Below are 21,853 nucleotides of genomic sequence, written 5' to 3'. Positions count from 1 at the left end.
TCGGTACGCCACCCAGCTGCCACCCAGCCGCCCCCAGCCTGCCCAGCGACCACCTCCCGCCGCCCCTCGCTTGCTGTTTTGCGCTTGTTTCTGCGTCGGCTCGTAGACGCAGCACCGACCGCAGGTACTTCATGGGCAGCGGCAGCGAACGGGCGGCGGGGCGCGCTGTCCTAGATTTGTTTAAATTATTTTGCGATAGTGTGATTGGCCTGTGCGCCCCAAGCCCCCGCCAACCCGCCAGCTTTGGCCGCCAGCCAATGGCAGCCTTGCACATGCTTAGTCGCACTAGAGCTCGGTATCTGTCCGCACCCCTCCCGGTCGCCCCTCGCCGCCCGGGCCTGACCTAAATGCGTGTCGTTGTTGCCGAATAGTGCATGTCAAAGCACCGCCCCCCCCCGCTCCGCCGCAACCAAACTATGGTGCTTTGGGCCAGGTTCTGTGGTTGGCCCAAATCGACGCACATGTCTGGGTGTGCTTAGTTTTCGTGATAGGCCATCGGCCGATGGGGCTGGATTTGCATATGTGTGCATATGTGTGGGCGAGCTTAGAAACTACTGGCTGCCGACAGCTAGTCCAATGGGGCATAATGTGGTTCTTAGAAGTCCTGGAAGTCCTGCGATCGGATGATCCTTTCTTCCGTGACACCCTTCCTCAAGAGTTTTAGACACATTTCGTTAACATTTCAGAGACGCTTTTGAGCGCCAGGCATTTAAATTAATTTCAAAATAATCATGAGCAGGAAGTGGGCCACTCGAGAGGTCGGAGGAGCATGTGGGCTTAATTCCCGGGACAAGACAAAAGCTGCGGGGGGAGTACGGGGTTGGGGAACTGGAGGTACTGGAGGTACTGAAGGCACTGGAGCTTGGGAACTCGGCATGTGCGTGTGTGCCAAGGATTTTCAGGGTTAAATTAGCTGACTGCGAGCGTGTGGTTAATTTTTCCCCAGAGCAGAGTGGCGGGGATGGAAGTGTCCTGGATGGGTAGGGAAGAAATGGGATGGATGGATGGATGGATGGGATGCTTTGTCAGAGGAACGTGGCTGCTGATGGGCAACGTGGCTGACGATCTTGCCTGACATCTGAGACGCAGCTCCGGGAACCCGTGGCACATGTAATGAAATATGCTTAAGAAGTGCCCCAGACCCTCTGCCCCGCGTTCCTTTCATTCTATCTCTTTAACTTTTCGCCGGGGTCGGAGTGTTGCCTACGCAGCTGACGGAGCCCCAAGCCCCAAGCCCCAAGGACGGGGGAGGTACGTCGGGCTGGGTGGGGCTGCAATGGCGGTGGCGGTGCGGGGGCGGTTTCGGGAAACAACAAGCATATGAAAAGTTTGTTAAGAATTCTTTTTGTGTATGCGCTAACCCACAGAAAGGCGCACACACACACGCACGCACACACACAATCCTACTAATGCCTCAGCTACATTTGCGGTTTTAACTCTTCGCCATTTCGCCCCCAAACACCCACTCACATATGTCATATGCATAGTTAGTTGGTGGGTCCTGGAGTCCCGAAGTCCCCAAATTATGAGACAGAAAATGCGACTCATTAAAGTCAGCGCCAGCAATCGCCGGAGATGAAGAATGATGGATGTTTCCTGATGGATGCTCGGCTTCCTGGTGAATTGGCCAGGACTTGTCTCAGTTAGCTCCTTTGTGCGCAACGGGGAGTGGAGTGAATAAAAATCGAGTACACAAAGCAAGTAAAATAATTCTGCGGCTCCGCTCCGTTGGACTAAGCCCACGATGGGCTGAGGAATAGGCTGCAGAAGGGGTAGGGTGAAAGGGGGTGGGGGTGTTGGGGTGTTTGGATGTGTGTGTGCGACTGTGGGTGTTGCCAGGACAATTGGCAAATGCGTGGTTGTGTGTGTGTGTGGTGGTTGTGCGAGTGTTCTCCGTTGCCTTGAGGCAAATTAAAAATTTCGGTTCTCGACTTTTTTCTCTATGCTCGCTTTTTACCCGCGCTCCTTGCAACTCTTCCACGATGGTTTCAGCTCCACCTCCACCAGCTCCTCGGCCGGATCCTTGCTTATTTTTTGGGTGCTGGGAAAAACTTTCTAATAATGTTGTATACAATTTAAATAGAATTTGCTGTGCTCCGCCAGCGGAGGACTCCCCAGTCGGAGGCATCGTGCAAAATACTTGCGGAGGAAGGCGCACAATCAACTTGGCCAAGCATATGGCTGCTCGCAAAGGAGGCTGGGATGTTGGGATGTTGGGATATGAACACGCGGTTTCTCATTATGCTAACGAAGTAAAAACTTTACAAGCACATATGAGCGCTGAAAACTCTGGCCGGGAATGGGTGGCAAGTGGAAATGGCAGTGGGAGTGGCGTGGCATGGTGTGTGTGGTGGCAAAAAATTGAAAGAAGACGCAGCAGCCCGAAAACACAACAACAGGCGAGCATATATGTATGTATAACTATCGCAGGCAGCGCAGAAAGTGCAAAAAATAAGACGGCAACAAAATAAGGCGCCACAAACTGCAAAGGCAGGGAAAATTAAAAGAATCGAAAAGAAAAGAGAAGAAAAGGCGGTGACTTAAACCCGAAACCCGAAATAAAATATGCATAATAATATTCACAATAATACATGCATATGCCGCCGACTTGCCAACTTTTCGCTCAGTACCACCCGCCCAGGCCCTTCCCCCCTTTCCACTCCCCGCTTCCGCCACTACGCTTAGCGCCTTCGCGGAAAGGGGCGTGGCCATGCGGCAGTGCGTTTGGCTGGCGCTGCCAAGTTGCTAACAAGCTTAGTTCCCCTTGCGCAACTTGCTCATTTCCCACACGGGCACGGGCACACAGGATCCCGGGATCCTTTGAGCCGCTCAAGCAGTGCGAGGAGCACCGTGGAAGTGCTCCAACATTTTTAATTAATTTAGCTGCCCGAATCGCAAAGCCACGGAACCCACATCATCCGCCAGAGTTGGATAAGCCACTTTCCAAGGATGTTCTGCGGTAATCAGCTATGCATCAGAGCCATTGCACTAAATCTATCTCGTTTGGTTTCAACCTGGCTAAGTTCGCTCCTAGTCGGTCTATAATTTTCGGATCCCTTCGATATTGCCACAATTTCAATTGGATTTGAAACTGTTTCCTGAGTAGCTGTAATAGATTTGATAATGTTTGTGGGCCTTGAAAGAATTGACTTGGAAAAAGGGAGAGAAACGATCGGTAACTTTCTTTCACCTGGGTTCCCGAGCGCAAAGTGGTTCCGGCCAGGACGAACGATTCTCCGGGCTAGAGTACAGTTGCGTTCCACTCGACTTTCCGGCACTAAGAACAGGTCTTTGTGATTCCCGAGAACTGTCCCAGAAGTGTGTAATTACTCATAATGCCAAACACCCGGTTGGGCTAACAAAGGACTTTAATTTAATTGCGAGTAAACAAAGGCGCCTCCACAAGGGGAAATGGCAGTTGCAGAAAGCAGTAGGCAGGAGCCCACCGAAGACCCAATTCAGGTGGCCCAGCTGGGGAATAATGGGCACTTGAGGGGTGGTGGGAGGAGCGGAAGGATAAGAGCCTGATGACAGGATACATTACGGCTGCTGTTTCACAACAAAGAAACTAGATCCTGGAGATCCCCCCGAACCCGGACGAGTGCTTTTCAGAGCAATACAAAAATATCCCAAAACAGTGCGTCGTCCTGCAGCCTTGGGGCCTTAATCTTCAAGTTCCGCCGTATCGATTGACCGAAAAATGGCATTCTCCAGGAACTGGGTCTGACTTTCCCTGGACCAAGTTCCTTCGAACAAAACGAAGCAAAACGAAACCGCAAATGAACTCATTCCAGAAGTAGCTCAACATCAGCCGGCCGACGGCCGTTGGCCTTGAAGTGTCGAAAAGCAACAAACAAAAAGTGTCTGTTGCCAGGAGGCCAGCGCCTCCTCCCCCCCTCACACTCAGTCCACCCGAGGAGGAGGAGTGGCCATGACGGGACTGAGACGAAGGGATCCGATGCACTCATCGCCTTCTTATTTCCTTTCCATCCGCCACCAGGCGCCACCCCAGCCTCCTGCCCAGCCACATCAGCAGGGGCACCATACAACTGTTGCGTTGCGTCGTCACTTTTTCCACCTTTAAATTTGGCAACAATTCAATTTTCTGCGAATTCCTGCCTGGAGCTGGTGTGCCGTCCTATGGCGTGGCGTGGCGTGTCACCTGTCCTTGGATGTCCGCCTGCCCACCCACTGGTCACGCGGCCCAGCCATCATCCGATGCCAGCTACGACACTCTTAGAATCCGAAATGACACCAAAGTCGGCCGCAGAATGCGCTTCCCAGCAGGTGGTGGTCAGGGAAGCATGGCGGCCACAAGGGCCACCTTTCAAGCCGCCAATTCCGGCAGGTGGGCGGGGTGACAGCAATTAGCATTAACACAAACGGCTTGACTGCAGTTGGTGAACAAACAAAGCGCTGGGCAGGTCGAGGCGAATGACTTGTATATTGGGATACTCCAAGCTGCGAGCACCAAGCACCAGGACCTCCTTTTCTGCCGCTTCTCGTGCAGCATGCGGCATGGGGCATGCGGTGCAATTTGCGGCCCAGTGACAACATTGCTCGGCCGAATAGAGAGTGGCCGGTGGCCAGAGCACCGGTCAGGGACCGGGACTCCGGACATGGACACGGACATGGCCCAGGACAGGACCGAACCTAACCGGACCGGACAAGATGAGAAGAGGGAGCGGGAGCGGTAGGCATCAGCAGCACCTCGCCGTAGATGCAGGCAGTGGGGTGCTCGCTCGCAAGTCAAACAACGCAGAGAAATGAATTATAAAACAACATGCCAACAAAAAGCAGGCCCCTCTGAGCCTGAGCCCCTCGCCTTCGGGATGTGGGATGCGGGATGCGAAATGCGGAATGCGGAATGGGGGGGCATGGAGCCGTTAGCAAAGCCGGACGACTGCGGCGCGGAGCTGGGGCATTCCTGGGGTGGGGCCGCATGCAATTTTTATTTTATTTAAATGTAATTATCTGCTTGAACACAAAAAAATGCTCATCACGATGAGCAGCATCGCCGGGCAACATCCACAACAGAAACAGCAACAACAACAGCAGCAGCACATGGGGTAAAACATCCAACACAAACTCACTGACACCCACACACTCGCACAGGCAAAAAAATCCATTAAAATTGTGCAGGAAATATAATCAGAAAACAAAAGAAGCGAGCAAAAAAATAGAGGGAAAATCGCCAGCACACAAAAAGGAGGAGGAGTAACAAAAACATCACACATGCAGATGCCCAGAAAGTAAGGCGGAATAAAAAGGAAATGGTAACGCACCCAACCGCCCACTGCAAAAAGTAAGTCTGTCGGTGGGTAGCGAAGTGGTACGGGTGGCACTGCACACTGGACACTGGACACTGGATCCTCTCGGGACGCATCGCCCACCCCCCACCGCCCGGCGGAGGCATCTCCGGAGCAGCAGGCGTGGCCTTTTTGTGCTCATTTACCACGCACTTTGGGCAACGGCAACTGCAACAGCAACAGCAACAGCAACTGCAACTGCAGCGGCAGCGGCAACGAGGCTATGCCTACGCCTATCGACCAGCGACCAGCGACCAGGATGCAGACCACTACCAGGACGAGCATGCCACCAATGACGTGTTGCCTTTTCGATTTATTTTTCGACAGGCGCTGCCCGCTCCCCTCACCTGCCGCCTATATACCCACGGCACACACACACTTAGCCACCTCGTATGTACTGCCATGAGCGCCAGTGTGTGCGTGTGCGCCTCCCTTTTTTTTCTGCATTGCAGTTTTCGTTTACTTTTTGGCGGCCGAAAAATGTTCAAAAATAAAACGAGCGCCCGCATTACGTGCGACACCCGGGCACCCCACCCATTAACCATCAACGACCACAACCCACCGCCCACCGCCCATCGCTCACCGCCCGCGCCACCTCCCCCTACTTTCGGCCCATTCAGTGCAGGCCAACTGGCCCCAGCGCCTGCGAGGAGGAGGCTCAGGTTCCGGCGAACAACAACAGCAGCGCCATCGGCTCGCCAGTTTATCGATGTCTTTAATGCGAAGTTGGGATCGGGATGTGGCACAAAGCGTGATTATGGATCGCGGATGAGGAGTGCAACATTGCTGGGATGCTACTCTATAGTACACCATAGACGAATGCACCACAGAAACCACTTGACCACTTCAAATGTAACTTAGATAAACACCTTCATAGCGTGAAGGTTCCGCTAAGCGATTTAAGAAGGGGAACTAAGTCAGGATTAAACCGTGCACAGTCCACGGATATGGCTTCTGTGCTGAGCCCGGGGCGCATTCCGTTTTGGGACCGAGATGAGCAAGCGGCGGAGTGGAAAAGAGCGGCACTTTGAGGCTGTTGTGCAATAATTAAAATCATGTTAGATGCTTTGTGGCTGCGCATGCAATTCCGCAGCTGCACGCTTGTGTGCCAGGCGACTGCTGACAGGCGACAAGCTCAAAGCGATGCCATGCCACCCAGCCCCACCAGTTCCACCAGTCCCATCCCTTCTGGATTCCGCATTCAGCACACCAAATTCGGACGCTGATGTCCGCTCCGCAGCTGAGCCTCCGCTGCATGTTGCTTGCTGCATGCAGCATGCTGCATGCTGCAGCTGGAGATTAAAACACGACTTTGATGCACTGATGGCGTCTTTGATTTTAGTCGCTGTCGTCGCTGTTGCCTTTCATCTTTTTGTGGCTTCACTCCGGGACACTGGGCCCGGAGCTTCCTGGTGATTAAAAACCGTTTGGCGGACGGACGTTTGCCCGTCCGTGGATTGGGCATAGTTTCCAAGTACAGTTGCCGCTCCACAGTTCTATGCGGGATTGGGGGCGACGCTCACTGACCCCTGGCCAGAGCTAGCACACAGTCCTGAAATCGCTGAAATCATTTTTAGCGCCATAAAAACTTTTGCATTAAAATGCCAAACAACTGCCGTCACCTTATCTAAAACGAGCTGCCGCGAGGTTGGTGGTGCGGTGGTTTGTCGGTTGGGTGGCGTGGATTTGAAATCGCCAAATACAATGGTAGCACTCGGGGTGGAGGAGTTTGGTTCCAGGTGGTAACCCTTTAATTCTGATCCTTTTTTTTTTTTGGACAGTTTTTTATTTAATGTGCGCATTTCCCACATGTCGACGATTGTGGTGGCGTCGACGCCGGCTGAAAGTGGAACGCGGGATGGGCACCAGGATGTGGATGAGGCACTGCAGTCGGCGCCAGCGTCCACGTCAGCTCCGCTGGAGTGGAGTAGAGTAGAGTGGAGTGGTGTGGTGTGGAGTGGACCAACTTTTTATCGATCTGCCGCATAGTAATGAGGGGGAGATGGGTCGCCAAATGCGCCTAGAGTGGTTGCCCCCGCGTCAAATGTTTGCTCCTGGCCACGAGTGGGTGATGGGAAAGGGGTGGGTTTTCGTCAGGTGGGGGATGCACTAGGCAAGCGTTGGAAAAAGCACGAAAAAAGCAAAACAAAAGCGAACCCAAAGCCCAAGTGATTAATTCAGTATGCGGAATATTCATATGTGCACCGCCCACTGACCGCCGACCCCCCTCAGAACCCCCTTCCCCGCAATCTGCGTTTACGAGCCAAGTCATGTAATGAGCAGAAATTTCCAACCCAAAACTCGAAACCAGAAAAAGGGTCCCAAAAAAGTGGCGTTATAAACGCGGGGCGGTCGGGCTGGCGGCCTGGCTTTCCAGGGTCGGTGAAAAATGAAGGGACGCGAAGCGCCAAGACCCACGTACTCCCCTCCTCCTCGCCCATCCTCCGCCAACTCGACCGCAGCCACTTTCTAATTAAGCGTGCTTAGTTGTCGCGGGTTACGCGGGCCGTGCGGCAAGGCGGCAAGGCGGTGGCGTGGTGAACGGATGGTGAGTGCGGAAAAGGGGCTGGGGGGAGGGGGGGTCCGGACCCCCGGAAGGGTCAGGGCGCTGGTCAGCCAAACATGTCAGCTACAGACGTTGGTGGTGTGCACACGCATGTCTAAAATATCTAAATCGCCATTCGCGTTTATCTCTCGTTGTGTGTGCTGCATGTAAGGGCGGTGAGGGGGGAGTGGTGATGGGGCTGGGGGCAGTATACGGTGTACATACTATTAGGTACGCCTGTACATACAGCATAGGCGTGGGTGGGGGTAGATAGCGATGCCAGGGGGCTGAGGGTGCGAACCCTTTTTGTTTTGACTGAATGATGTTGGCAAAAAAAGTTTCTAATGAAAACTCCCCGAAAAAAAGGGACGAAACGCTCGCACAAAGAGTCCCCACTTACACAGACGCATTCCCGTCCAAAGGGTTGACTGACTAGGGAGAGGATGGGCAGGGGAGGGGCGGTCCCCTCATTACACAACGCAAATATCGTGTACACATATGCACGTCCAAACGGTATGTATGCGAATATGAATATGCAAATAGAGCTCTGTCTCTGCGGGTGTATGCCTAAGCAGCAGCAGACAAGACGAACGGGGCCGGGGGTAAAGAACCCCTAACTGCAGCCGCTTGCATCCCTTAAAGACCTTGCACACACACACACAAGTCTTGACATAACCCCCAGCTGAGATCCCCCGAATCCCCCACTTACGATTATCACATTGCTATCGGTCGCGCCTAGGCCTCCTGTCTTTGCAATTTGTGTAGTTCAAGTGCAGTTGAGCAAAGCACCCAACCCACACCCACACCAGTGCCCAAGAGCGACACATGTACAAGTGCAGGAACACAACGGGAACAGGAGCCAGGACAAGCACGGCGAGAGCAGGAAGAAAAGGAGCAGAGGACAAAGCCGAAGGACGAAACAAAAGACGCCTCCCCACTCCTCTGGCTCACTTCGTTTCACTTTTCATACTCGCACACCCGCAATCTGAGACAAGTTTGCCTGGCAGTCGCCTCGCTCGCCTCTCCGCGCTCCTCGACTCGACCGGCGAGCACCACCCATCGTCCTGGAGGCTGCTTCAATAGCGTCTCAAACTTTTCGTTTCGTTTGGCCCTCCCGCTCCGCTCCGCTTTGCTTTTTTGTGGATCGACAAGTAATTCAGCCGTGCAGTTTGACCTCATACCGCTGGAGTCGCCCTGCGCTACTGCACCCGGACTTGTTTGTGTGCTGCGACATTCATTAGCCTGTTGTGCAGACATGCCACATGCCCCCTCCATCATTTCCACCCCAATCGCAAGCGGTCTGTGCAAATTACTTAGGGATATGAGTTTTCTTTCGCTTGCTTTCTTTTCTGCCCGGTTGAAGCTTCTGCCTAGTTTTAGTCATGAGTCTGAATGTGAATCTGAATATGAATGTGCAGTATGTACAGTATCCTGGGCTTGAGAGTGAATCACTCATCGAGGCGAGTCTGAGCACCCACTACCAACTGACAATTTTGAGAATGGGATACATGAGTGTATTAGAAAGTACAGTATGTACAGTCAATAAGAAACTGCAATCCAACTCTTCTAGGTGTCCTTTTGCAATATTTTCGTATTTTAATTTCCTAAACTAAGAAGGGAAATATTGGGGTTTACATTTCCCTTTATATACAAGTCTATTTACGTTTTTATGGATTGTTCAACTCCACTGCGATTCTCGGGGGAATGCCCATGGCAAATCCCATCCTGCGACCGTGGAAACACGGCTTTATGGCCGCTCAAGTGGGATCGCAAATAAGTGTCAGACATGTGAAGGGGCCTCCTAATCCGGCTGCCCAATTTGCCGGCTCCTTGGCGAGGCGTCAATCGCTTCGTTGTTCCTAGGAAAGTGAAACTTCCACACACACAAACTCAACACGCTGCTGTGGGGTTAAGAGGGGTTGGCGGGGTACGGTGGCGGAAGGGAGGGTTGGGCAGGCGAGTGTGTGCGTCATTGCTGCAAGGGGGTGCTTAGGCGTTGCAGCTTTTCCGGCTGCAAAATGGGGTTAAATTGCACAGAAATCACGCGTCGTGCATGCCCCACACCTGCACCCTCCCCATCCCCCTCTACCACTGGAACTCCAACTCCCAATCCGAATCCCTTCGTCCCCGCTGCAGCAGCATCATCACACACACATACAGAGCCCAATGTCGCTTTGTTTGGGAGCACTTAACACGACGATGACGACATGCACTTGAGCCTCACAAAGGACTGCCCCATTCCCCCCGACGGGGGAGCATTGCACAGTTAGATGCACTAGACAGGCACGAGACAAAACGAAAGCGAGGCGAGACGCATTCTAACCCTTTGGCGCACATTCCACCCCCAGCTGAATCGGTGGAGGGGTTGCATTAGAGTGCCGACTGCGCCGCCTGATGCCTGTGCAACCTCTGCAGCTGAGATGCTCGTCTCTTGTCACGTCACGTTAATGTAGCATCCTCTGCTGGCCGCAGCTTTAGTGTTGCACCCCCAGAAGCTGCAGCGCCCCACACCCACGTCCACGCCCACTCACTGCCCGCCCCCGTCAGGTGTAAAAAGGGGGAACTGCGATGCAACTGGGGGATGAGCCACAGGGCGCAGGGGTACAGAGGCTGCAACGAAAGTGAAACGGTGGTGGCTCCCGCCAGGAATGTCTACACGCGCTTTGGGGCGGCTTAAGTCGAAGCTGGCTGTGCTGGATGTGCTGGCTGTGTGCACTTTCCTGCACTATTCAAAAGTGAACTGAGTGGCGTGGCGGCCGTCTGGGGTCCCGTGTCGAATGGGTTGAAGGACGTATGCGAGGCGACACGTCTGCCCCACAAGGGGTTGGCATGCTGGCATGCTATCAGGCTAGCATAGCATGTTGGCAAGGTCGGGATGGGTGCGCTGCACTGGGAAGATGCAAAGATGGCGATGCTACTGCCGGTGCCACCGCCCCCGCCCCCGCCATTGTCGATTTCGATGTCGTGGAGAATGGTAACGGGAAGTCGATGGGTGGGTGGGGGTCGGGTTCTGTGAATGGAAATGGAAAGCCGCCTCAAGACGCGCGGATCCGAGGAAACTCGAGGAAAGGAAAGTGAAAGCCCAGCTCCCGTTGCCCATAAAACCGAATGAAATTTCGCTTAGGCGCGTTGCGTTTCTTGCGAGAATCGCTTTACGAGGCCTCCGCGGTGGCAAAACTTTGCTCCAACATAGAACACTGACAGAAAGTACTGAGCTTCTAGTGATTTGTATTCATTTTATAGTTAATTTGCCTTGTTTTAAAACTTCTCCGTATTTGCTTTGCTTTCAGATGGCGTGTGAAAGGCGATTGTTTCCAGTGATCGGCTAGGGACGAACCAGGCGGAATGAACTTGAAATGGAAGCCAGAAACGCACTAATGTCCTTCATCGACTGGACCGGCAAATACCAAGTTCGCTGATACAGTACCCCCACCCCAGCCCGCTTCCGCCCACTGTGGCGGTCTCATGTGCGCGGCGACAAAGTTTTTATTCCTTTGTTTAGAATAAGCATAAATGCGCACGTGTTCCACCCGCTTTAGTGTACGACAGATTGGGATGGACGGTGGCAAGGACGGTGACGGAGGCGGGGGCAGGACCCGTTAAATTTTAATGCGCCCGTATCGATATGCGAGCATGGTCCGCGCCAGCGTAATCTATAAAAGCGAAAATCGCGTGTCACCATCGTGGGATTCCTGTTCCTCCAACGTTGCCTGCGAAGTCTCGATAAGCCAATTGGCATCTGGTGGTTAGTTGTCGGGCCAGGAGTGGCGCTGCATCGTCACACCCGCTTACAGACTGCTCCCAGCCCATGGGAGCTCGCCTATTAATATCCCATGAGCTCACGCACTTCAGCATCTGCGCGCACTTTGCATAAATTCGCAATGTCGCAACTTCTAATCAATACCGCCGAATGTGGGCGCAGAGCTCAGTGAGGAGTCCACTCGGAGGTTGTGGAGTCCGCCCAATCGAAGCAAAAAACCATATAATTGTTAATTACTGGATAATATTGAGTTTTTCTTTTTACTGGATTTTTCGAATTTATTAATAAACGTATGAAATAAACTTTTTCTTGTTTGAATTTGAAATTGCGTTAAATGGCAACAAAATTAATCAAAAAGTGTGGCATACTTCTGGGCATTCGATCGTCATATGGTTCATGTATCGTCTAACAGGTGGCGCTCCACACTTCATTGCATGCAAAATTTTGTGTAGCATACTTTTGGGGGCTGTTGAATCTCTTAGCCACCTGCTGACATTTCTGTTCGCCTGGTACCTCGACTGGATATTTTACTCAATTTGGCCGAGAAAACTGGCCACGGCAGTCTTCAAAATTGCATGTTTCCTGATTCTAGACACTAGGCCAACAGAATCCGTAGCAAATGCCAGCTGGCTGATCAAAGGAGCAATATCAGCTGATCACTTCCATATTGCCCCCTCCATATGCACCTTCCAATGCGTATATCCACCAATAGGAAACTAGATCAATCGAACAAAACCGTTAGTTTGGGGATAACTGCAAGCTAGAGATGAGCAAACGCGTCGATTTTTTGTACGTGTCACGAATTAGGCACGAAGTTTCAGCTAGTTCGCATGTATTTATTTAACCGTGCTGAAAAAAATGTGCACGCCCCCATCTCTAAGCAGCAGCAGAACAGACTAATCAGCGCTGGTTCCTTGAAGCACTTTTATTAGCTTCGAATTTGTCCAAGAGTTAGGATTCTGGGCAACCAGTTTTCTCGTGGCGGCCAACAGGATACCAGCAGGAAAAATCTTAATACATAATTGACAATAATAATACATATTGACAACATAGATATACAATTAAAAAATTTGAGAAGTGTCCTTGCTGAAGTTTGGTTCGTTGCTTCGCACTTCCCAAGCTTTGTTCATTTTAGCGAGCTTTGGGTTGTGCGTCCTTGATAATCCCGGGAGTATGGCTCACCACCAACACGAATCCTGAGACGACTGATTGCCTTACTGCTTCTGTAAAATTCTTAACCAGTTCCCGCACTTGAGCTTTTTCGGTGGGCTTTAAAGCACAAAGCGCATTTACAGGACGAAGCTGCTTGGGGATGTTTTTTAGAAAAGGGTTTCAAGTTTATTCATATATATTTATATTATGTGAGGGAGCAGCATCCAGGATCCGATCCAGTCCCAGCTCCAGCGGCAGCTGGGTTCTGGGCGGGACCGACCATCCGCGGCTGCAGAATACAGGATACAGGATACAGGGTACAAGGTACGGGGTACAGGCTGTTTAAAGTGGGTGTGAGTACATCCTTATAGAGTTACAGTAGGGGTTAGGCTATCGTATTATTGTTAGAGTTAAGAGTTATCTGTACTTGTCGCCGTGTCTGTACTAACTTGCAGTGGCCTTTCTCTGTATTGCTAAGTGCCGGACAGTGCGTCCGGCGTAATCGGGCGCTGCGGTTCTACTACTTGCTAGTGTAAAGGTTCTTCGTCAAAATAATCCTCGTAAGCACAAGTTATACTCTATATAATCTGCACCAGCCGTGCTCGTAAAATAAGTCAAAATGGATACAAAATGGGTACGAGTAGGTGGCGACGTTCTGGATCATCTTCAATTTTCGCTTGTTTTCTTTTTCGTGTATAAATTAGTAACTATTTAAAATTATATACATTCATGTAGTACTTATCATATTATAGATATCATGCCTGTCTGTACAAAACGTCGCCGGATAGGTTTTCATTTTCGTTAATCATTTTTTTTCACACATGTATATCCTCACTATAATGTATTCGCATGTATGTATTTTCTTTGAGTGCAAGTTCACATAAATTCAGTCGTGATTCAATTGATTTCCTAAAGTTGATCTTCGCCTTGCTCGTTTTCTAAAATAAAGCTCAAGGTAGTAAAACCGGGCCTACACAAAACGGACCACGAGCACGCTCCTCCTTCCGCTCATTAGTTCAAGAGTACAGCAAGCAGAACTACGGAGCAGAACTCTGCCGCTCTAGAAATTCCGGGGGACTCGGATTTCGGGTGCAGAGGGCCTGGTATTGGTATCGGACACGTAAATGCAGCTCGAACCTAGTGCGGTACTGTATGTTAGTTGAGTGCTTAACCAAGGGAATCGCGACTGCTCCAGCGAAGTGTCCGCTGCGTCGTCAGGGTCGTTATTGTAAGCACGATAAAAACTACTAAGACTAACCCTACAAACTCCCGCTAAATGTGTATATACCTATCTTATTGAGTGTCCCAGTAGCCCAGCGACTCGGAAGGATCCTCTGTTAAATGTCTGGCTAACTGACTGACTGACTGGCTGGCTGGCTGGCTGGTTAGCGCGTGCCACTTGAAGCGAAGCTGAAGCTCAAAGCTGAGTCTAATTCAGCCGCCTGGCTATTGGGCGCAACGAAGCAGGGCTGGTTTCTTCTTGCTCGTACAGTCGGGTCTATCTGGTTTACTACAAGTTGAACACATGCACGCCCGCACACTTCGTACAGTGCGCAAAACGGCCACAAAGGCGAGAATCGGATCGCAGTGGTACCTGTTAACTTTGTCTTGAACGCAAATGAAGCGTAGTCTCCCTGCGGGCTCTGCTTTGGTGATTCCGGCTGATCTTGGTGGGTGATCTGTGCCTGTGGTTGAGTCTGATCTGATCGCGTGTGGTTTGTGGTGGGTGATGTGGCTGTGGCTCGGGCTTCCTTGGCTGCATCAAATTGGTGTTGGGTCGGTGTGGCTGATTGTGTTACTGATTGGGAATGAGTTGTATGTTGATGAAGTTCGGTATTTCAATTTTCAAGGGTTGTGTGTGAATATATAGCGCGATTAAATTCCAAGACTGTAATTAAACAGAGATAAAAGAGCGTAAGTCACAGGCAGGGAAGGCAATGTACTACAGTCATTGAGTATACGAAACTTCTATGTACATATACGGAATACATTTAATATATTGTGCGTTGCTAACGTAGCGCAGAGGAGCAGTTCCACTCTTAACTCCGATTTGACATTAAGTACATGCGTATATGCATGTCGGCCTTCGATATGCTGTCAAATTCTCGGCTCCAATAGCTATTGGTCACCTAAGACAGCACAAAACGGGCGCCAGCTGAGAAACACCGAAAAAGAGCGAGAGGGCGTGTTGTCGCTGCTCTGCAATTGGCTTACATTCGCGATCCCTTCTGTTGCAGGACCTTGGCCCGGTCGTTGAGCTCCAACTCCCGCCCGGCCGTTGTGCCACACTCTTTGGAGACCACGCACAGGAACTCATTGTTTTCGAAGGGACCGTAGTTCGTGTACTGCATGCTGATGAGCTGCTCGAACCTCCAGCCATCCGACAGCGTTGAGATCATCTGCAAAATAGGAAGTAATGATCGGGTAAGATTTGTAGTGCGCTCCGTTAGATCAACTACTCACCTGGGTTAGTTCCTGCTCGCGGCACTGCAGCACACGATAAACGCGTTTTTTGTCCGCTTGGGGTCGCTGAAAAATGACAGGGATTAGCAGGGAAATGGCTGCGAAGAGAGGGTCTGGCTTACCTGATCCCTGTGCAGGATGCACTCCTTCAGCAGCGCTATCAGCTGCGTCACGTTGTAGAACTCTGCCTCCTCCAGGACGCCTTCCTCGGAGACTCCATCGAGCACAAGCTTGCCGTGGCGCAGGTAATTGAGCACGGGTGCGAAATATTTGGGGTCTCTGTCGATCAGGTAGGCTCCTGTCTCATCCTGCAACCGAATTACTGATTAGTATCGTACGTTTCTGGATGGGCACGCGGGTTGCAGTGCTATTTGAGCTTCGACGGCGGTAAGAGGGGTCAGGGGACTGTTTATTTATACAAAAACCGAATGTTCAGAGCGAATGTGCCTCTGTGCCCCTGGCACTGCTATTTCGCGCTGCTTGGGGGGCCACCGAAATGTTTGTTTGTCGATTCGCCGTGTTCATGTTATAAGTAATGATGATTATTTGGTCTGCCCAGTTTCGAGGGGGTTGGCTGACCTTCTGGGCGCAACACTGCAAACTAGCACACTCGGCTGCAGCTGCAGTTAATGTAGGACGCTCTCTCGCGCTCTCTGGGCTTGGGCTCTTGGCTGCTTGTTTGTGCCTCTTAGTTCCTGGCCCATGGCCCATGGCCCCTGGCCCCCGTCTCTTTGCCCAAATCGGCGGCACCCCCGATGCTGCATGACCTGCATTGGGTTATTTGCGCACTTTTTGGATACTTGTGATGTTACTTATGGACTGACTTGCCACTGAATTTACTGGGGAGCTGCAATTAGCGCATATGGCGTACGGAACACTCACCCGATCCGATATCAAGTCGCAGTCCTCCTGAATCAGACGGGAGAGGAACGAATTTGGGTCACGGGAGAGCGTCGTCTTGGTGGTGAGGAAGTAGGTGCCGCCCACGTTCAGCTTGACCCACTGGTCGGTGCCCTGTTTTTTCAGCACGTTGGGGCTCTTGCGCGAGTTTATGAACACCGTGCTCATGGTGGTGGTGCCGCTGCTGCGGTTCGGGTGCTCCGCTGGGTTGGTGCTCCTTTGCTGCTCCTGCTCCCACTCCTATCCTACTCCTGCTCCTGCTCCTACTCTTATTGTCCGCGTGATTCCCTTGCTTGCTGGCGACGACAGCCTCAGCTCATGCTTTTCTTCTTCGCTTGCGTCTTTGTTGCGTTGCTGCGCCTTGTGGCCTGGCCTTCGACTGCGTCTTGCTCTTGCACTCTTGCACTCTGGCGCTGCCTCTTTTCGCTTGGGGTACTTCACTTGGTCACGCTGACTACGCTGATTTCGCTGCTTCTCGTCTTTTTTTAGTTAACTTGGACTAATTAATTAATTCATTAATAAACAAGACCGTTATCGATAGCATGCGTCTGCCGATGTCTAAGGTCATCGGGCGTGCGGCACTTCGATAACGAACTCCTTATTTCACGTGTCTATCGGGCTCTTTCTGACGTTTGCTGTCCAAATATCGAACGACGGTGGGGTCATTGCTATGCCGGTGGATATCCTCGCTAGGTCGGTGTCTGTACTCGCTAAAAATAAATTGTGCATGGACTATCGATGATCGCTGCAGACGTGCATGGTGAGGCCGCCCATGGTGAGCTTCTCAAATTTAAACTTTTGCTTGGCCGAGAGACCAGTTTGTGTGTGGCTTTTGGACCATCATCATCACTATGACCGATCTTCTGCCGCGCTTGCTGGTTCTGCTGCTGGTCTGGGCCTGCGTCTCCGCCTCTCCGATGTTGTACAAGCTGAATCCTGAAGAGAAGTACGAGGCAGGTGGGTTCTTGATGAGATGAGATGAGTTGGTTACCGTGCCACCAACTATTATTTCGCCCTTTTGCGCAGACCTGGTGCCCGTCTCCTCCACCGTGATTCCGCTGACAGTGCTGGAGGTGAGCTACGGGGCAGGCGGGAAGCCCAGCGAGGAGTACAAAGCAGCCTACCTCCGCAAGCTACGCAAACAGGTGCTCCAGCGGACAGAGAAGGGCGAGGACGTGGGCGAGGATGGCGAGGATGTCCTGATCACAGGTGGGTTCCCTCCAGCTTTGCACCCGATCCTCCACTGATTTCTATACAATCGCAGTGAAGACGCAGAATCTGGAGAAGGCCAAAGTCAAGGCCGTTCGAGCCACGCAGTCGGACTGAAGTGTAGCAACTTGGCGCTGGTTTTCGTGCTGATGTCATGGCGAACTTGGCATAAAAAACAACTAACCGAATCGCCGCAAATCTTGTTTTGACTTGGGCCTAATTGGGCGCGTGTGGGCGTGTTGGATGACGCAGCTCCGTTGCGGCACACGTATATACATAGGCGCAAAGAGGCGAAAGCTAATACGGAGTCGCAGAGTTGACAGGAAGCTGCTTGGAGCGGAAGGATGTCTGCTGTCAACGAAATCGAATCAAATATAATGAGCTTGGGCGAGGAAGCTCCCCATTCGATTGGGATAACGATGATAACGATGTTGAGATAACCTCCACAGCTGCTCAGGGACATTAGAAGCAGTCTTGAGTAATTTCTCCCTTGGTCAGAGGCTGAAAAATCTGAGCAGCACAAAGGAAAGCGAGGCTTTAGGAGGCCAACGGAGGCGATGGGGATGTCTGCTGGCGTTTGCGTGCTTTTGAGGCCAGTTAGTCAATTCCCCCGCCCGCTGCGCTCCACTTCCCTTCTCCACTGCCTCTTTAGGGCTCAGGTGAGACCTTCCAGCTAGGCTGCCTGTCCAAACAGAAGCTGACAGGCACATCGGACTGCTCTCTTTCTTGCTGCTATCTTGAGCCCCTCCTGCTTTGTGCAGAGCCGTCAATGTAGCTGTCATGGGCAAGTCACAAGTTGCATGGCCACTGAGGAACGTGTCACCAACGGAAGGCATCAACCGTGCACCCACCTGCACATGCACACCCACCCACCTGAGCAGCGAACCCTACTGGCCCAGAGCGCCGTGGCTGATTAAGCGGACAGAAATGCTGATGGCAGCCAACTATTTTTGCTATTTGTGCACTTGCCTCCGGCACGTACTTAATTTGAATACAAAGCACGGGGTGGTGGGTGTTTTGCGGGTCGGGAGGGATTGAAGTCTGTCATGTTTGTGGCAAGTGTATGCGGATTTAACCGGAGCACTACCCCCGAGGCAGTCAAGGAAAGAGAAGGCAAGGGAAGGGAAGTCGGAGGCAGCGCTGAAGAAGTGTAAACTACACGTAAATGATGTTGTCACTATTCCGCCCTCCATCCCCCCACTTCACTTGACTCGGCTCTTCAAACTGATTTCTGTCGTCGATATTACCGTTGTTGCCGCTGGTGGTAGTGATTGCCGTTCGATCTGCACATTTTATGCTCCACTTACCGCAACGCGGCGCTATGATGAACCAATTAATAGCTGGGCCTATTCAATACCAAGTGCTGATATCGCGCATACGCCCACGCGCCCATTCAGATGTGTGTCGCTCGAAAAGATGTTGATGTTGATGCTGGTGATGGTGGTGATGATGATGCCGATGATGACGATGGTGCTCCAGTGGAACACTGGTTTTTGTTGCCGCTGATTATTGTCAGCGACAGATGCCATCAAATCGAATGTCAAATCGAATGACGTGTGAAGTAATCGTTGGCGCGGTGCCTCTTTTAATTTGTGGCGAAGAGAACACTCCTGACAGGCGATGCGAGTGGGGTGGAGGATAATCCCTTCGAAACCTGTTTGCGAATAATAGGAAAGAATCAGAGAGAGTCAAAGTTAAGGAACATTTAATAATGGGGATTGCTAGAAATACACCCAGCTTTGGCGTAGACTCATCTATGTTTTGAAAGCAAACCAAATTTTAATAAAGGCTGGCAGGAGTTTAAAGCCAATCAAAAAGTAAACTAAGTGCAACATCGGGCTGGACAATGAAAAATGCTTGCCGGCGAGGGAGGGTATGAATTTGCACACAATAGCAATCTAATTCCCGGCTTGACTGGGGAAATGAAATGTCATTAAGTCCCGAATTTGTTTCGTTTGTCCGATTGAGGGGAGTGGGCCGGAGCGAGATCTAATTGCGGATTTGGGTCGCATGCTAGTCGAACTCAAACCCTCGAACCTCGGATGCAGTTGGTCATACCGCTGGCTGCCCATCCGGTTGCTGTTTTGGGTCTGTTTTCTGTTTGCCCCGCCTTGTCCTGTTTGCACTCTGGGGAGAGTGTGTGGTGGCGATTGCTGGGAGATCGCAGTTACCGGGGTCGCCTAATTGACCCACGTCCTGCGCGGGCTTTTCCGTGTCCTGCAGGCGACTTGAGCGGCCTCCAATGTTGCGGAAAATTACTTTAAACGTGGTTTGCCATGTTCCGATTTGGCGAAATTCAGATTTCTCTATGCGTTCAGGAAGGACAGGGGCTAGGGAGCACGGGGAGTATAGGGAGTTTGGGGAGCATGGCTGAAATGTCTTTTTAAATGCTTCGAGCCTTGCCAAACTTTGATGGGCCAACTCTCGCTCTGACACACTTCGGCGCTCTCTCCCTCTCGACTTTGTTGTGCGTATGTTCGCTTTGATATAGTTCAGGGTAGAGGGGGATGGGGAGGGGAGGAGGTGGCAGGGGAAAACCCTTCAGACTTCAGATTCCCGACTTCACAGAGATGCCTCGCAGGCAACATCGGCCCAATGAAATCAGCGTCTGGCAAACAAAATTTCACTAAATACACACGCACACAAGCAAGCAGCCCTGCAAGCACACACACACACACACACACACACAGATGCTCACTATGTTCGAAAAGGGAATATAATGCAAACGAAATTATAAGAAGTGAAAGCCAAAGGCAGAGGCGGGCTTCTGGCAGTGGCAGAAGTAGCTCAAAGTTCCACGCCCTCCTCCTCCTAGCCACCCGAAATCACCAGCTAGCCTTATTAATCGAGTTTTCAATGCCAGCAAATAGCAATCGCATCCATCAAAGGCTCCCAACCCCAGTATCCCTGCTGCCAGGTGATCGGAGGCAGCAACAGAAGCTAAACTTACTTGGAAACAGAAGCAGGAGCAAGAACACCCAATCATCTATCATAGAGAGCGCTCCCACGCCCTGCTCATTCAAATCTAATCAAGGAGTACACGTCGCCATCTCTTCTTGAGGCTGTGCGTTTTTACAGCCAATTTATTAATTTGGCAAGTTAGGCAGAGCCACAGACACAGACGCAGACCACAAAAAGCGACAAAGGCGCCTGGGAACTCGCCGGGTTTTGGATGGGCAGCGGCGGCGGGAAGAGGGAATGCCGCAAAGCGTTTACCCGCCGCTTTGGCTTCTGGCGAGCGGAAGCAGGATGAAATCCAAGCCGAAACCGAGAGGCCGAAACCAAGCCCAGGCGAGTCCGAAAGCCGAAGGAAAGCTGCCAGCGCTTGAAGCACACCGCACGCGATGAGCGTCGTGGTCACAGTGGTTACTAGTCCTCGTTCATGGCAGGATGCAAATTCCGCCATTGGATGCTGTCTATTAGGCTATGTTCTCAGAGATGAAATTAACCTTTTTGAAGTCCGCTCAAGGGTTTTCTTTGAAATCAAATAAAGTACGCATACACTTGCAATTATTAGACTTTCCACACCACGGTGGCCAGTCGACGCAAGGGCGATGTACTAGGACTAGGCTCCAAGTCCTGGCGCTCCTTTGATGCCGCCTGGCTGCGCAGGGAGCATGCCGCCCAGAATTCAATTGGCAAGTGGCTACCTCGTGCGTAAGAAGCGAAAGCCAGAGAAAGCTAAGGCATGAGCCTTAGCCACAGTACCAGAGTCTGAATCAGAAACTGAATCAAGAGTCGCAGTAGCAGGAGCGGAATCGCACAGAGTGCGCACAATCAAAACAAATCAACACGTGGTTTTTGTCCACCTCTCGAGCAGTTGAACGGTGGAGCAGTCGAACGGCGGAGCAGTCTAATGGTCCAACAGATGAGGTCGAGGCAAGTCCCAGTAGTCCTGACCCACCCCGATGCGTCCTGCACGCCCAGCTTCCATCTTCTGCTCCCCAAAAAGCAGCGCAGACGCAAAATCCCGAGGGCAGAACGTCGGGCGTTGCCAGATGCCATACGATTGTCGCCCTGCGATTCCCAAATCGGGTTTCGCGATGAGGGAATATCGAAAACAGTCACTCTGCTGGGAACATATAATACCCAAGTAGGCTAAATTATATCAAATATGCCTCTGACAGGCTTACCATTTCGATACAAGGTAGCTTTCTTCCACGTTCTGTGGAGATTCCAAAAAGGCGTGATTGAGGGTTGTCAGATTCGGGACTTAGACTTTGCCGGGTGGCAACCACGCTAATGGGCTTGGCACGCGATTAGCATCCAGAAGAGAGGGGAGTGAGAAAGTGAGAGAGCTTCGGGCGCGAGAGCAGGATATTACATATACGCTGCAGGAGGGCGTGTTACAAGCCGAAATGAAACGAAAACGAAATCGAAATCGAAACCAAGTCAATGCCTCTCTCTCTGTGACATTGACAGTGCTCGGTGGCCCCTGCGGATGCCCCCCTCCACCCCCACTCCTCCCTTGCTCCATGCTCCGTCGGAAATACGAGCCCACTTCGTGTCCTTCGC

General features: G+C 51.7%; 3 protein-coding genes across 3 annotated transcripts in view; 2 read left to right on the top strand and 1 right to left on the bottom strand.

Moving 5' to 3' along the window:
- The window catches only part of LOC6616007 (mucin-2), a 34,633-nt gene extending 22,736 nt beyond the window's left edge, over nt 1-11,897 (top strand). The window contains exon 5 of the mRNA XM_032725863.1: nt 11,145-11,897. Coding sequence (XP_032581754.1) covers nt 11,145-11,155 — 11 coding nt within the window. The 3' untranslated portion in view covers nt 11,156-11,897. The remainder of the gene's footprint in view (nt 1-11,144) is intronic.
- Nucleotides 11,898-14,526: 2,629 nt separating this feature from the next.
- On the bottom strand, nt 14,527-16,698 carry LOC6616003 (BTB/POZ domain-containing protein KCTD5). Its single transcript, XM_002040333.2, has 5 exons — nt 16,112-16,698; nt 15,352-15,537; nt 15,230-15,295; nt 14,981-15,165; nt 14,527-14,654 (listed from the first exon to the last, which is right to left on the bottom strand). The coding sequence occupies exons 1-5, from the start codon at nt 16,295-16,297 to the stop codon at nt 14,642-14,644; spliced, it is 636 nt and encodes a 211-aa protein (XP_002040369.1). The 5' UTR covers nt 16,298-16,698; the 3' UTR covers nt 14,527-14,641.
- A 249-nt stretch (nt 16,699-16,947) lies between these two features.
- Nucleotides 16,948-17,527, top strand: LOC6616002. Its single transcript, XM_002040332.2, has 3 exons — nt 16,948-17,086; nt 17,156-17,338; nt 17,394-17,527. The coding sequence occupies exons 1-3, from the start codon at nt 16,981-16,983 to the stop codon at nt 17,453-17,455; spliced, it is 351 nt and encodes a 116-aa protein (XP_002040368.1). The 5' UTR covers nt 16,948-16,980; the 3' UTR covers nt 17,456-17,527.
- Nucleotides 17,528-21,853: the final 4,326 nt, after the last annotated feature.

Source organism: Drosophila sechellia, chromosome X, assembly GCF_004382195.2.
Source record: "Drosophila sechellia strain sech25 chromosome X, ASM438219v1, whole genome shotgun sequence".
Taxonomy (NCBI): domain Eukaryota; kingdom Metazoa; phylum Arthropoda; class Insecta; order Diptera; family Drosophilidae; genus Drosophila; species Drosophila sechellia.
This window is presented reverse-complemented; position numbering and strand designations above follow the sequence as displayed.